The sequence below is a fragment of the Etheostoma cragini genome, chromosome 17, assembly GCF_013103735.1.
Source record: "Etheostoma cragini isolate CJK2018 chromosome 17, CSU_Ecrag_1.0, whole genome shotgun sequence".
NCBI classification, from domain to species: Eukaryota; Metazoa; Chordata; class Actinopteri; order Perciformes; family Percidae; genus Etheostoma; species Etheostoma cragini.
The window spans coordinates 24,497,218-24,512,413 of NC_048423.1; the positions used below are offsets into that span (position 1 = coordinate 24,497,218).

At 43.5% G+C, this 15,196-nt stretch overlaps 1 protein-coding gene across 1 annotated transcript in view; it reads right to left on the reverse strand.

Annotated features, from left to right (window-relative positions):
- The window catches only part of si:dkey-191g9.5 (rap1 GTPase-GDP dissociation stimulator 1), an 18,852-nt gene extending 3,657 nt beyond the window's left edge, over window positions 1-15,195 (reverse strand). Inside the window, exons 1-13 of the mRNA XM_034898185.1 lie at window positions 15,010-15,195; window positions 14,906-14,978; window positions 9,193-9,297; window positions 8,418-8,540; window positions 7,437-7,562; window positions 6,801-6,929; window positions 5,853-5,978; window positions 4,594-4,737; window positions 3,682-3,813; window positions 3,235-3,369; window positions 2,178-2,303; window positions 477-616; window positions 195-321 (exon numbers count right to left, since the gene is read on the reverse strand). Coding sequence (XP_034754076.1) covers window positions 195-321; window positions 477-616; window positions 2,178-2,303; window positions 3,235-3,369; window positions 3,682-3,813; window positions 4,594-4,737; window positions 5,853-5,978; window positions 6,801-6,929; window positions 7,437-7,562; window positions 8,418-8,540; window positions 9,193-9,297; window positions 14,906-14,918 — 1,426 coding nt within the window. The 5' untranslated portion in view covers window positions 14,919-14,978; window positions 15,010-15,195. The remainder of the gene's footprint in view (window positions 1-194; window positions 322-476; window positions 617-2,177; window positions 2,304-3,234; window positions 3,370-3,681; window positions 3,814-4,593; window positions 4,738-5,852; window positions 5,979-6,800; window positions 6,930-7,436; window positions 7,563-8,417; window positions 8,541-9,192; window positions 9,298-14,905; window positions 14,979-15,009) is intronic.
- Between the last annotated feature and the right edge of the window lies 1 nt (window position 15,196).

Sequence of the window (15,196 nt, forward strand, 5' to 3'; positions counted from 1 at the left end):
CAGGGGGAATGAGAGGGGGAAACGCCAGAGCAGGGGGAATGAGAGGAGGAAACAGCGAGCAGGGGGAATGAGAGGCGGAAAACGTAGCAAAAGATGTGTTTTTACACTGAAACATAGCGATGTAAATTAGCTTTAAGTTCCAGTCAGACATACTTATAACATGTGTAAGTACATAGTCTCTAAAATCGCTTTACCAATGTCAATAGCAGATGCTATCGCTAGGGCAACCAGGGCCTCGTTCTGCATGATGACATGTTCACTTGTTGCCATGGAGATAAGGTGCCGAATCCCATCAGCTTTGGCTACAGCATGGACCACTTCCTGTCAGAGAGAGGAAATCCGCCCATTACAGATGTTCAGCTGATGTGTGTGTGCATGATATACTGTCAGTATGTGTGTGATTAGCAAGAAGAAAAGAAAATGGAAGTGTTAGCTTAAACTTCTGCTAGCTCTCAGATCAGAATAAGGGGGCTCACGGGGCTGCGGCTGTGTCTGATGAGGGCAGCCAAAAGGCGGCTGGCTTCTCCTCGGACTCCTGCGTGGTCTTTGGCTTCACACCACTCCATGATCCGGGCCAGCAGCACAGCATCCCTCCCCAGCACCAAAGCCGCCTCCTCTGACACACAAAGCGTAGCAGAAAAGGGCAAAATACATTTAATGAACCAACAAAAGCAATTAAGATATATCATTGCCACAAGTTGCCACAGACTGTTACAGGAAAAAAGTAATACCTTTTCTCATCACTAGGGTGACAAATGGCCATTGTTTGATGAGAATGCTGCTAGAAGAAATAAGCCATTATAAAATGTGTTGATCCATCTGGGAACATAAATGTGATCAACAAGACATCTCCTTTGCTTGGACTGTTAAAAACCTGTGACGGGCATTTCTCGCTATTTGTGTGTTTCAGACCAAACGATTAATTAAAAAAAGGCTTGGTTACCCAAGGGGCAAGGGAGAATCTAAATGAATCCAGAAAAAAAGGGTTAATACTTCTAAGTAAAGCTCTGAACCCACAACAGGCCCCAGGGGACTGTTCAAAGTGGACACACTGGACAGCCTTCTCTTGAGCCACCCAGAAGTCCTCTAATGCAAGGTAGTGGTACAGGTAGTTGGTGAACAGCAGACCCAAAATGCAGTAGTTTATAATTAATAAACCCAAAAATGCACAAAAACAAAATGAGTCCTGGAAACAAGCAGGAAAAACTGGAACCAAAAATAAACAGAAAGCACAGGAAGACTAACACGAACCGGGAAGAGTACCAAACAGCTAGCCACACAGGAGACAAACACACACACACACACACACACACACACACACACAGTAACACAACCTTCATCGGACACAGGACAAAATCCAGAGGGTAATTTGCACGGCTACATGTAAACGGGAATATTAGTTTAATATTGACTTTCATTAGCCACGGGAACAGCTTTTTGGGAAAATCATCTTTTTCAAAATAAGAGCAAAAACTGGAATATAATGTGCATGTAAACATATTCTTGGAGTACATCCCGGGTCGTTACATAGCATCCAAATTTCCTTCTTTGCGTCTGAGTCCGTCCCACCAAAGAAGCATGGGAGAGAAGGAAAAGAGGAAATGTGTCCCGTGAATGTGTCAGCTGTACGGGTGGAGTTAGCACCGCTTTTTAGCTGCAAGGCTGCTCTTGTGTGTCCTCGTTCATAGCTCCTCAGAGTTCCCCCCTTGCTCCTCGGGGCAGGAATAAGAGCTTTGAGACGGGGGACCAGAAAAACCTCCGGTTCAAGCGAGGAGAGTGGAGCTATCAAACAAGAAACTTGGGATTCAGCATACATGATTGCTCATCACCGCTGATTGCTCTGTTCTCTATTTGTAGAGACAACCAAGTTCTCTCCGCTTCTGAGAGGCTCCTGGTGTGGTTTGGTGCGTGCCACAGACGTGCCCAATGGAAAATGGGAATAGCTGTGTCACTACTTCATGTCTCCCACACACAAACCCAGACCCAGTATATTGCTTTTTGGTGTGTGTGCATGTTGTGTTGTGTTAACCTCTTCTTTGTCTTTTGTGGAAATCTGCCTGAGATAGTGTACCTAAAGAGGCTGGAGCTTGGGCTCATCCTCTGGTCTGGTAGGTTTTCAGTGATTCTCATTGTACACAACAGGAATCCCGTCCCAGGCTACCGACAGCTTAGCTCACCTTGTCCGTCCACCATCATGCGTAGCGTACCCAGCAGTTTGAACTGAACTGGGGGCATGTCCGAGCGCAGCAGGGTCTTTATCCTCTCCGTCACCCCGTCCTCCAGCATCTGCACTTTGTTGGTGCCTGATAGACACAGAGCATTCATGGTATTTTAAATCCAATTAAAAGATAAAAAAATGATAGAATAAATGGTAGAATTAAAGACATTTTAAACCTCTAGCGGTATGTTTACAGTTTTCTTTTCTTGATTGACCCGTGTCATGTACTTTTACAAAATTTGTCCTTCTGACATTTTTTTTCTAAGATTACTTTTTGTATAGGGAATTTTTATTTAAAAGGACAGCTAGATGAGAAAGGGGGAGGTCATGCAGGAAATTGTCACAGGTTGGATTCGAACCCTAGACCTCTGCATCGAGGCATAAACCTCTAAGTCTATGTGCGCCTGCGCTACAAACTGATTTACTTTATATATGTATCTAGATATATATTTAAAGTTTTTTATTGGACATTATAAATGCCAATACCAACAGATCGGGAAATGCCCAATATCGGCCAATAATATCGGCCCGTTGATATGTCGGTTGGGATCTAAGTAGTTAGGACTTCTTCTTTCTGTCATATTAGCTGAAACTGACCCCATATTCGAGTAGTACTACATGAAGCAGGTAATTAAAGAAACAATCCAGCTCCTCTGGTACCACCCACTGCCTGTAGTGCGATTTCCAAAGATCCACCCTGTTCAGATGCACCAATCAGGGCCGGGGGGTGTATGACTGCTCAGGCACACACATTCATTCTCCCTCGTGGGGGGAGGGGCTTAAGAGCAAGTTGGCTATGTTTCAATTCTTTGGCTAAGCCCTGGATCTTCCCACTCCCACCTACAGCACCTTTAATGAACTGTCATTAAACCCAGTTTAAGTCCCAGCGTCATTAAAAATGTATTTCACATTCGTATTATTATGGAACTTTGCAGTTAATCCACAGGTTACATGCATAATGTCAACTATGGTCCGTTACACCACTAGCATGTCTAATGTTTTGCTTTGATCAGTACCAGGAATGGCCAGGTTTCTGAGCGCGCTCAGTCCAGCATGTTGAACAGACACGTCTCCTTCCTCGACATGCTGCTCCAACAAAGTCAGGATGTGAGGAACCACGCCGAGGTCCAGCATCTTCACACAGTTACTGTCTGACAGAAACACAACAGGCCAACAAAGACTCCTTCAAAACACTACAAATACCACAAAGCTTAGCTCTTTTAAATCAATCACACAAACTCCATATCATTATCCTATTACAAGTAAAATTGTATCACTTTCAGATGAGAACACGTATATAACATGTACAATACATAGAACCGGACATGTTTTACTATTTCACGTTCCCAAACTGTGGTGGTGGCTGCTTGCTTGTCCTATATCAGCTCCACACAGATGATGGCAGTGAATGTTTCTTCACACACCAGTCACACATCTGGCCTCACATCTGAAAAATATCTTACCGTTCCTGGCAAAGTTGGCGATGGCCAGCGCTCCGGAGAGCTGCAGCTGGGTGTTGGAGCTCTGCAGCCAGGACAGGACGTCCTGATACACCACGCCGGAGCCCTCACCAAAACACTTCTGCATCGACTCATCTGAGAGACACGCACACGCGCACACACACACACACACACACACACACACACCAGTTATTCATCATTTAGAGCAGCTGTATCAAAATATAGTTACATCACTGTAATTAAATGGAGAGACAATCATTTGAAATGTAATGTGTGAAGTACTAGTACTTTGATGTTAATTTGTGTCATATTGAACGTGTGAATTTTGTTAAATGAACAAATGATCTCAGGTTTTTGTGTTTTGGATCCAAACAATTGGAACAAGTGTTAGAGTTTGGAAAAAATGTGCATTTTGATCATTGGTTGCGAGTTTTGTGGCTAGAGTTTGGAAAAATGACGTCAAGTTTCTGGAATTAGTTCCAAAGCAATTGGTCTACCCTGTGCCTGTAGCACACTGCCGCCCAGGAAGATCACACTATTTTAGATACGTAAGACTGAAATGGGTCACAATACTGCAAACCCCCTGCTTGGCTGCTTTGTTATGTCGTGGCCATCTCCTCTATCTCCTGGTGTGTCTTTTTCTTTTGACGACAGCTAATTACAGTCAGTCAACACTTTATTTTTTGGTACAGTCACTCTGAATGAAATGATAGAGGACAGGACCAGGCAGTCAGGGTCATGTGAACAGTCAGTGTCAGGCAAATGAAGTGACAGACAGACAGAACCCCCCCCCCCCCCCCCCCCCCCCCCCCCCCCCCCCCCCCCCACACACACACACACACACACACACTGAGACCAAGTTGCTGCTGCAGTCATAGATGTGACATGCCCCAGGGTTTGACCTGCATCACTCACCTCCTAAAAGCAGGGACACTATGAGGTTGGAGGCAATCTTGATGCTGCAGAGATCGTGGGGGTCCGATCCTCCCTGCAAAGCCCGAATCATCTCAGACAAAGCCTCTGGCACGCCTGACTCGGCAAACTGCAGCTTCAGTGTATCTGGTGGTCCAGCACACAATATGTTATCAATATTAACAGCTGACATTATCTTCCAATAAATGTAAAACAACATACAACCCTTGATCTGGTCACAACTTCTTCTTTTTTACATGTACGTACATCAATCTGGCCATAGCACGCTCCCAGCATGCTCGAGGCTGATTGTACAGTTACCTCCAACACAGTTTTGTGGATTTTACAGAAGGTCAGAAATTTGTAACAGTCATCCGACATCACTCACTAAGTTTCTAAAAAACAGCTTAAACACAGAGTACAGTTGCTCCTAAGTTCTCTTCATTCATAATAATATAGACAGCAAATGTTTTCAATTGTTAAACATAATTGTTTCTATGGAGATTGCCACTTATTAAGCCCCTTGAGGGTTTTTCGGTAATTGTCCATTACATCTTTTTGTGAAACATATTACACGGTTTCAGTTTTTTTTGTTTTGAAAATAAATCACATCCATCTGTGCAGGCTGTACAATTAACCCATTTGTGGTTGCTTTGGCAGAGAATGCCTACAGTTAACACATTTGATAAAGCTTGAACGTCTTTTACAAACCAGCTCAACCAAGACCACAACAATGTTTTTTTCCTGACAAATTTGCAAATGCTTTCACACTGTATGTCAGAACCTCCAACATCTTGTCCTAAAGCTAACTTATGGACTAGAGTCCCAGTGAACAGCTGTTCATGTTGTAAATTGAAACACACATTGCCTGCATGTTACAGTATTCCATTGTTACTGTTACTGAAGTTATGCAATTAGATGATCACAGCTGATTCCCATCTAGGAAACACACTCAGGGGTTGAGGTTCTTTCAATCACGTGACCATCTGTTTTTACTGTATTCTTTATATGTGACAGTGAGTGTTACAGTAACCAAACTCACATTCCTTGGTTGTCTACGCAAACCTGGCCCCAGCTGATTCTGATGTAACAGTAGTACATACAGCAAAAGACGACCTATTTGGGCTGACGCATGAGGCGGTACTGAATCTGCAAGACAGGGCACCGCTGTTGAGCCAAGCCAATTAGGTCTGGTACTAGCAGTGGCTAAGCGCCCTGGTGAAAACATCAAGGCATGCTTGATGAAACCCTGCAGGTCTTACCGCTCTCGCCCAGGGAGCCCAGTATTTCCAGGATAACGTGTCGTCGTTCGGCATCCGGCGCCCGTTTCAGCTGACACGTCAGTACGCCTGCCACGTCCAGCTCTGCCAGGGCCTCCCTCGCAGAGTCTGCAAACACAGGGGGCCGTGACTGTGGAGACATTATCCTGACCACAGTGGTCCCACATCTGAGATCTACCGCCAATTTACCACAGCAATCTTTTTAAATGGGATTTCCTGGCTCAAATCTTCATTTGAAACATTTTATACGTGTGTTGACCTCCCTTCTTTTGGGAGAAGCTTTGATTCCTTTGTCCTGGTGATGTAACTTTATGAGCTCTGGCGCTTCTTCCATGATGAAATGAGTTGGGGAAGCACTGAAGAATGACTGACGTGATCTGTATGTATGTTCTTCCCACGGATCCCTCTTGGCAAAGTACACAATCGGTGTGTGCGCAAGCATTTACTGTGCCTTTATTCAAGTGAGAGTGTGTGTTTTATTACTGACAGGAAAGCAAAGAGAATACATGAAGAAGATGTGAACACCTCAGCTTCGCAGGCTAAGCACTGAATATCATATTAAATGTAAGCCTGTGAAACTCAACAAAAGATGTAATTTGTGTGTAAATGACAATTACAATAATTAATGTCCAGAAACTGATTTTCCCGGCTCTAACTAAATGTTAAATGATAGCAGTTGTGAAGTATTCTGTTTTTCCGCAATACCACTTCTAATTACTAACAACTACTCACGTCTTTAAAATCACAATCTATAATTAATCTGGAAAGTTTTTTAGGTTAATATTTAAATATTTTAATGATTAGACTGTGTTTTTTTAAACACAAATAAGGTAGCCTTAGCCCTGTACTATAGGTGTGAGGGACATGTGATTTAAATCACAGCAGATTTATGATGAATTACTAAAATATATACAATTACTAAATATTCACCCATGTCGGCCAGGTTACAGAGGGCCAGCAGGCAGACGTTGACCAGGGGGTCGTTCTCTGGATACTCCCTTATAATGGATACCAGTCTGGGGATTACACCACTCTGGACCAACTGGTCCTGTTGGAATGCTGAGAGAGAGAGAGAGAGAGAGAGAGAGAGAGAGAGAGAGAGAGAGAGAGAGAGAGAGAGATTAAAGTGACAGACAGGGACACATTTTATTATGCAGTTGATTTCTTTTAACTTCACTTCCCGGCTGTGACTTTATTTCATGGTGTCACAGATTTGTAGTACTCGAGATCAGTCTTGGTCTCGAGACCGGTCTCAACACCGACCTCTTCTCGGAATCGACGGCCTTGTCTCGGTCTCAAATAAAGACGACTCTGGATTTTATTTCAAGACAGTCAACCAGTCATCCACAACTGCATTTTGATTATTATTTTATCAAGACCTTTCTCATGAGACACTTCAATCTCAACGCCTCAAAGTCCTGGTCTTGTCTCGGTCTTGATACACTCCGGCGTTGGGGATGACTTGGTCTCGGTTTAGGTGGTCTTGACTACAACACTGGTACCTATACACACACTGTTTATCATCATGGACCTGCTGACTGAGCCAGCGATGTCAGACCAACTCACAGTTGTCGAAGCAGATGCGTCCGATGGCCCTGCCAGTGTTCAGCAGCATCTCCTGGTTGTTGCTGTTCAGATGGGGAACCAACACCTTCACCAGGCCTGCCTCAATGCACGGCTCCCTGACTGCAGCTACAACACACACATGGACACATCACATTTCACCTGTCAGTCCGTGAGTTGGGACTAGAGATGGTCCGATATCGATTCTGATACCTGAACTTGCATATCGGCCTATACCGAGTACTGATCCAATACCAGTGTGTCTTTTATTTTATTATGTTTTAACAGCTGTATACTACTATCTCTGTATGATGATATGATGTCTAACAGCTGTATACTACTATCTCTGTATGATGATATGATGATGTCTAACAGCTGTATACTACTATCTCTGTATGATGATATGATGTCTAACAGCTGTATACTACTATCTCTGTATGATGATATGATGTCTAACAGCTGTATACTACTATCTCTGTATGATGATTTGATGTCTAACAGCTGTATACTACTATCTCTGTATGATGATTTGATGTCTAACAGCTGTATACTACTATCTCTTTATGATGATATGATGTCTACCAGCTGCATAGGACTCTGTATGATGATATGATGTCTAACAGCTGTGTACTACTATCTCTGTATGATGGTATGATGTTTAACAGCTGTGTACTACTATGAAAATGGGTATGGAGGTGGAGCGTGGATGGAGCTGAATGAAGCCTACAAGACATGCTGGGCTGCTGTCACAGCAGGCTGTCATTCATAACGGAATTCCCTTAATCACACACACCTATGGTGTTCATGCAAACATGGGCCTAGTGGCCAATGGTGGAATTGCAATGTTTTTGCAATAGACTTTATGTAGCAAAAGACACATTTATCATTGAATGAATGTTTTTGAGGTACATCAATTTAACAGTCTGAATTATCATTTCACCGCTGTATTTTATTTGTAACAACGAAACTGCAGCCGTATCCTACCTTCTCTGGCCATCTCCGCCACCACCAGAGCCACCTGGCAGGAAAGGGGGCTTTTGCTTCGTAAGGCGTTGGCCAGTGTGGGTAGAATCCCACTTCTGGCTATCTCAACAGCGGCATCCTTCTCTGTGGACACAACAGGATATTGCACACATACAGCTTAAATACTAGAAACTAAGTCAGTTTTCACCAGTAGTTTTTTGTGGTTGCATTAAAAAAATCCACTGTCCCGTTTTGTGGTGGCCTGCTGATCTTTTCACCCAGTATATGTGACGGTCTAACAGGTAACGTGTGCTACCCTTACACCGAATTCACAATTTGCACACAAAATGGTAATGTAGAGCACCTTTCAGACATGCACATTGTTATGCAACGGCAAGTTTGCATGTGGGTCACATCAGCTGAGCAGACCTACAACATTTGGTGTACAAGGTTACAGCGTATGAGCAGCAAGGAATTAAGTGAGAGTCATGTGTTGTCATTTTGAACTTTGCTACAAGATACATTTAACCACCCCAGATCACCCCAGATCTCATCATCTATGTGTGTATGTGTTCTCATTGAACCACATTTATGGGGTCCAAATTTCTGGACCCCTGAACCCTAAAAGACTTGGTTTTAGGATTAGGGTTAATAATAGGTTATAGTTAAGGTGAGGGTTAAGGGGAGCCATTGAGTTGTGAGGGTTAAGGTTAGGGTAGGGGCTAGGGAATGCATTATGTCAATGACGGGGTCCCCACAAAGATAACTGTGCGTGTGTGGTGTATACATGACTTACTTTTTTCCAAAAGAGCAGCCAGCACTGTGTCCAAATGAGGCTTCAGCTCCTCCTCAATCACCTCTGTGCTCACACTGATGGCCTTTAGAGCCTCGATGAGAGAGTCTGCAACACACACACAAACACACACCAACAACTTCAGAAGTCTTTCTCATCCCACCTTAATAAACTTGTACATGAACATTAAACCTTGGTCAACAACACCAAATAGTAAAACACATTTAAAGGCGACTCAGGGGATACACGAGGGACTCTTTGTAAGAGGTCAAGCTTCTGTGTGCTAAAGTTAAGAGACGACATCTTCTGAACATAGTCCTACTGAGAGATCCAGAGAGAGTTGTGTGGAGCTGATGGTCTGAATTAGCTTTGTAGCAACTCATATGACAAGGGCTTGAATGTAACGGATGTTCATTGATATAAAAACCACACGCTAAAGCTTTAAATAAAATATTAGTACATACTTAAACCCAGCAGTCAGGTTTGATGGGCCTGTGGTTCCATTACTCCATCCATTACTGTCCAGTATTTCAATTTTAACTGGTGGTGGTGCTGGCTGAAAGTCTTTTATTCATAAACCCTTAAAACTACAGACTGTATTACAGTTGGATATAAGTTTGCTCAACTTTCCCATGTCTTGTGTGTTTTCTTGAGAAAAACCCAAATCAAACTGTAAAAACATACAGTTGCAGTGTCTTTTTTCTTTTTTCTGGTCACAGTCCCTTGACAACATGTCAGGTTTGCTGTGATTAAATCCAAAAGCAGACCGGACCAGAAGAGTGAGTTGAGCAGTTTATTGGTAGATCAGAAATGTGCAAATTGACTGAGTTGGCAGGTGCAGGAGGTGGGGGGAAGAGTGGCCGGCTGGCGGACTTAAATGTGGGACTTGATCCAAACAATAGTTAACTAGATGGGTGTGGAAGGGCCGAGGTCTGGGATTCCTCCTACAGTACTTCATAATGATCTGGCAGGATCTATTTGTCAATGTACTGAGTTAAACTGTCATTTAAAAGCATAATTTGGACTGAAGCGCCACTTTTAAGATTGACCATTACTGTGGTGCTACCATGATAGCATCAAAATCACTATTTACCAATAACTGCTACAGTGAGTTGTTAAAATCTTTCTTTTTAGTAAACTCTGTGTACACAAACAGTGTTCTCGATGCTGAGTTCATGTGTAGAGCCCCTGCCGAGACTTGGATCAAAGTCTCATGTTGTGTGGAGCCTTCATAGGGATTGTGAACAGGGATTTTGATGCTATCGTAGCGCCCCTAGCTCTCCCATTAAAAAGGCCATTTGACAAAAAAACAAGAATTTGGTCAATCTTAAAAGCGGTGCTTACATCCTAATTATGCTTTTAAATGAAAGTTTGACTCGGGTACGTTCAAAAAAATAGACCCAAGGGTGTAATTCGGTGAGAGTGAGGCTTTAAGTACTGCCTTGATGAGCGAATGAGGTGCAGGTGTGGTGAAAGGAATCAGCACAGGTGTGTGAAGTGACAGGTCAGGCACGCCCCCAAACAAATGCCAAGGGAGAAAACAGAGGAAGACGCACAAACACAGAATAGACAGAACACACACCACGCATTCTACAGGTAAAGACCAACAAAAATGATCACAATCCCTCCCATACAACCTTGTGATTCGTGAAACTAAATGTAAACATCAATGTGCAGGATCTGTATCAGGGCTTATCAGTTTTTAACAGATTGTAATAGCAAAGCCGGATCTATTTCCAATCTTCCTTTTATTCCTAACCATTTGTGCTCTGGGTATGCCATCTGTCAACGACACCACATGTGACATGTTTTTGTTCGTGCTGAAGATGGAGAGGTAGCCTAAATCCTGTGCAAACCATTCTTCCATGACAGACACACATTAAAACTACTCCAATCCTACTTGTGTATTACCCCATGATCTTTCCCATAGCGTCGCTTTCAGCCCTTTTAGCCTCTCTAGTGGCCTAGATGGGTTACAGACTTTAATATTGTTGCTGTATAAACCTCTTTCAGCATGATTAGAAATAAACCAGCAGAGTGTCCCAGAACTAGCCTTCAGCTAATGATTTATGTCCAATGTCAACATTGAGCATCAGTAGAGTGTCCTTCAAGTCACAAGGCAGTTAATAAGGGTGTGGTGGTCTACCAGACCAGCGGTTATCATGTGCCTTTTCATTAAGCCCTGCTATGCCATTAACTACTACAATCTACTATTTCTAGTCACTATTCCATTATCTTTATTTTGACTGTTATTGCCACTATTCATCAACCCCCCAACCGACCCCGTCAGATACCGACTACCAAGAACCTGGGTCTGTCCCAGGTTTCTTCCAACTTCTGTGGTGATAGGATTGAATGAACTGATCAAAGTGTAGCGTGAATAACTTGATGACCTTTGGTGAGTTCCTGAACTCATCCAGAACTGGACTCTGGTAAGACTCCAGGGTGACAGTAACCCACAACAGGAAGTCCACTTCATGACCCCTCTAACACCCAATGCCCAGAGATCGGCTAATGCTCTTACCCCTCAGAAGACAGAAACCAGCAGAAACAAAGAAACGGCCTTTTAGCTTTTAAAGTAACCTGTGTAATAATTTACTAAATGCTGATGAGAGGATGTGAATATATATATACAGTACATGAATAAACAGTATACGTGTGTATATGCAGACATATATTTTCTTGATAATGGGATTGCTTTCAATGGTGTGATGTTTACAATGTATAAAGTATTCTGCTTAATGATAATGTCGGCTTTGTTTGTGTATGTCACATGTAGCTGGGACTCCAGATTTAAATGATACAAGAGTTAAGTGAGTAAAGCTGGGGATATTTATGTCAAAAATTGAAAAATTAGTTCAGGAAAAAAAGAAGACGTTAAAAATGAGGGCCAGGACGCTTAGCTCACACCAGCACTTTTAATTAGAGACAACACCAGACTTGACTGCTTTTTTAACGCCCCCCTTCTTCAACCTGAGACATCTCCAAAATTTATTCTACTGCTGGCAGGGATTAGGGGGGCTACAAATGCACATACAATTCAATGCATAATACACACACACACACACGCATACAGGCACGTACACACACCCACGCACGCACACACACACGCACACACACAGTTAGGAGAGACCTGCAGATTGTGATCACCTAAGCTAATCCCATCTAAGTCGAATAAAAATAGCCTTGGTGAAGGGGGCCATTAGGCTGATACACAGTCTGCTACGTCAGCATGTGTATGTGTGTGTGTGTGTGTGTGTGTGTGTCTGTCCATGTGTGTTTGACAAGAGAGCAGGCGAGCAGTTTACTAATCAGTCCCACAGAGTGCTGCGAGGGAATCCCCAAGGTGCATATCAAAGATGCGTCAACTACACCATGTGCTTCCACATATACACACATATATATGATGTATGTTTGTACACGCACACTGTATGTACTCACATTGACACACATGCATGCAGCGGGTGGACACAAGGAACACCTGCACAATCTAATCCAATAGTCCAGCAATAAAGCCCATCCCTGTGAAGGTAGTTATGTTCACGTGCAGACAGGGTCAGAGAGCTGTTGATCCACGTCTGGGTTCACTTTTTAAAGCTGTACGTTCATTGTGCTGTCTATTCATGCCTCAGATCAGCAGTTAGCAAGACAATAAACAGTCAGCAGCAGCAGCAGTGGGTGGTGTGCCCTTAGATTGAAATGCATAACCGTCCCTGGCCACAGATTAGCTTATACGTCCAGTCTTGAGCTTAACAGTGCACTCGCACTTCAACTTTAACAGAATTATTAAAAGGAAATGTGCTCTGCAGCAGGCATCAAATCCCAACAAGGTCGCCAAGCAAACATTTGACAAATATAGCAAAATTTCACACCACAACTGAAAAAAGGGTACACCTACCACACTGAAGTAGAAGCTAAAAAACAAGGTTAAAAATACTAGAAACAGCACAGTGGATACATACGCAATAAGTGAAGTCAAGTGCTGTACAGAGAAAAGTACTAATTAATGTCATAAATAAATGAAATAAAAATTCCATCCAGGCTAAGTCAAGCTCTCTAGGAAGAATACACATAAAATGGTGTAAAATGGTGGTGTCGAAAACATTCCCACTCAACTCCCAGAGGTGTAAACAGACCTCTTCAACATCTCCCTGGCTCACGCCGTTGCACCTTCATTTTTCAAATCATCCCAACTGTGAAAAAGTCCCCAACAACCTGTTTTAATGATTACCGCCATGTGGCACACTTCGGATGTCATGGTCTTTGAGCGGCTTTTCAAAGGACACGTCCCAGACATGTTGAACCCACATCAAACACTCTGCAGATAATGCCACTGCATGTGCCATCCACCTGGTTATTGACTTCAGCTCGGCCATCCACACAATCCTCCCCCTGACCATGACACATAAACTGCACCTCCTCAGGCGGAGCACCTCAATGTGCAACTGGATTCTTTGACCCTGTGATGACCAGAACCAGACAGTCCCACCGCCACTTTTAGCGTTTTTCCATTGCCTGGTATCAACTCGACTCGCGTCAACTCTACTCGCCTTTTCGGTTTCCCATTATAAAAAATGTCCCTGGGATCTGCTACCAGGTACTTTTGTAGTCACACCTCAGTCGAGGTTCTGAGGCGATACCAAAAGGTGACGTGAAAACCTGCAGACTGCTGATTGGTCGGAGAGAATCGTCACTGTTCACTGCTTCATAACCAGACAAGAGTGTGGAGTGTGGAACAAACGCACCATTTAAAAAACTTCTAGCCAGACACCGACAGATTATCTAATCTCTGCACTCTTCTCACTTTTAGAACACAAACAACAAATCACATCATCATCCGACATGCTGACACCACAGCCGCCGGGCTCATCGCCAACAACGCCGAATCAGCGCACAGGAAGTAGGACAGCTTAAAGACTGTGCAGGGACCAATCTCTTGCTTCGTGTCAACAAAACAAAGGAGATGATTGTTGACTTCAGGAGAGCTTGAACCCTCCCCCCCTCGCCCCCTTTCACCCTGGAGTGCAGAGGTTCTAGTTCCTGATGGTGACAACCTCTCATGAAACACCCCCTCCCTAGAGAAGAAGGCTCAACAACACCTACACTGGAAAAATCTCACAGTATCTTACGGTTTTAATATTAATACAGGATCATACTGTAAGTGGCAACGCATTCTCGGAGAAAATAATAATATTACAGCACTATCTGCAGAATTGTGCAGAATACAGGTATTTACTGTAAATTAACAGTAGTTTACAGGATATTACTGTTACTATTATCTTTTTTTCTTTTGCCCTCTTAAGACTGCACGGCAACACAAAAAAATACATTGCAGCTGAATATTCAGCAATTCAGAGAAGAAGTGCACTGGAAAGAAAGGTTGGAGTGAATGAATTATGAACAATATCATGATGTACAAATATCTCTTTAAATGGCATGCACCAATGTAGGTTACATACTTCTGCTTGACAATACTTCACTCAATCATATTTACCATCATCATCATCATCAGAATATAACAGCATATCATACGTCATACCTATTTAGTCTATCCATCCCTACAATGCCCTCAGACACACGCTCACATTCCTTGGAGTGTGACATCTAAAACCACATAACCATATTATACGTCATCCCTCATGTGAAAGCCCCCCCTCCACACACACACACACACGCACACACTAGGGGATGTTCGATATGCATCCACTGTACTCACCGGGGTCTGTCATGGCTGCTGGTCGACAGGCTCTCTGCTGGCTGGCTCACTGCCTCTGCCTGTTGGCACTGTGGTTGTGTGTGTGTTGTGTGTGTGTGTGTGTGTGTGTGTGTTGTGTGTGTGTGTGTGTGTGTGTGTATGTGTGTGTGTGGGGGGCTAGCAGAGGAGCTACCCTCCCTTCTTGAGGTCAGGTGTACCCCAACTCTGTCTCTCAGTCTGTCGGTTCCTCTCTAGTCCTCGCTCTGGCTCCCTCAATCCCATTAGCTGACTCTCTCTATCTCTCTGCTCACC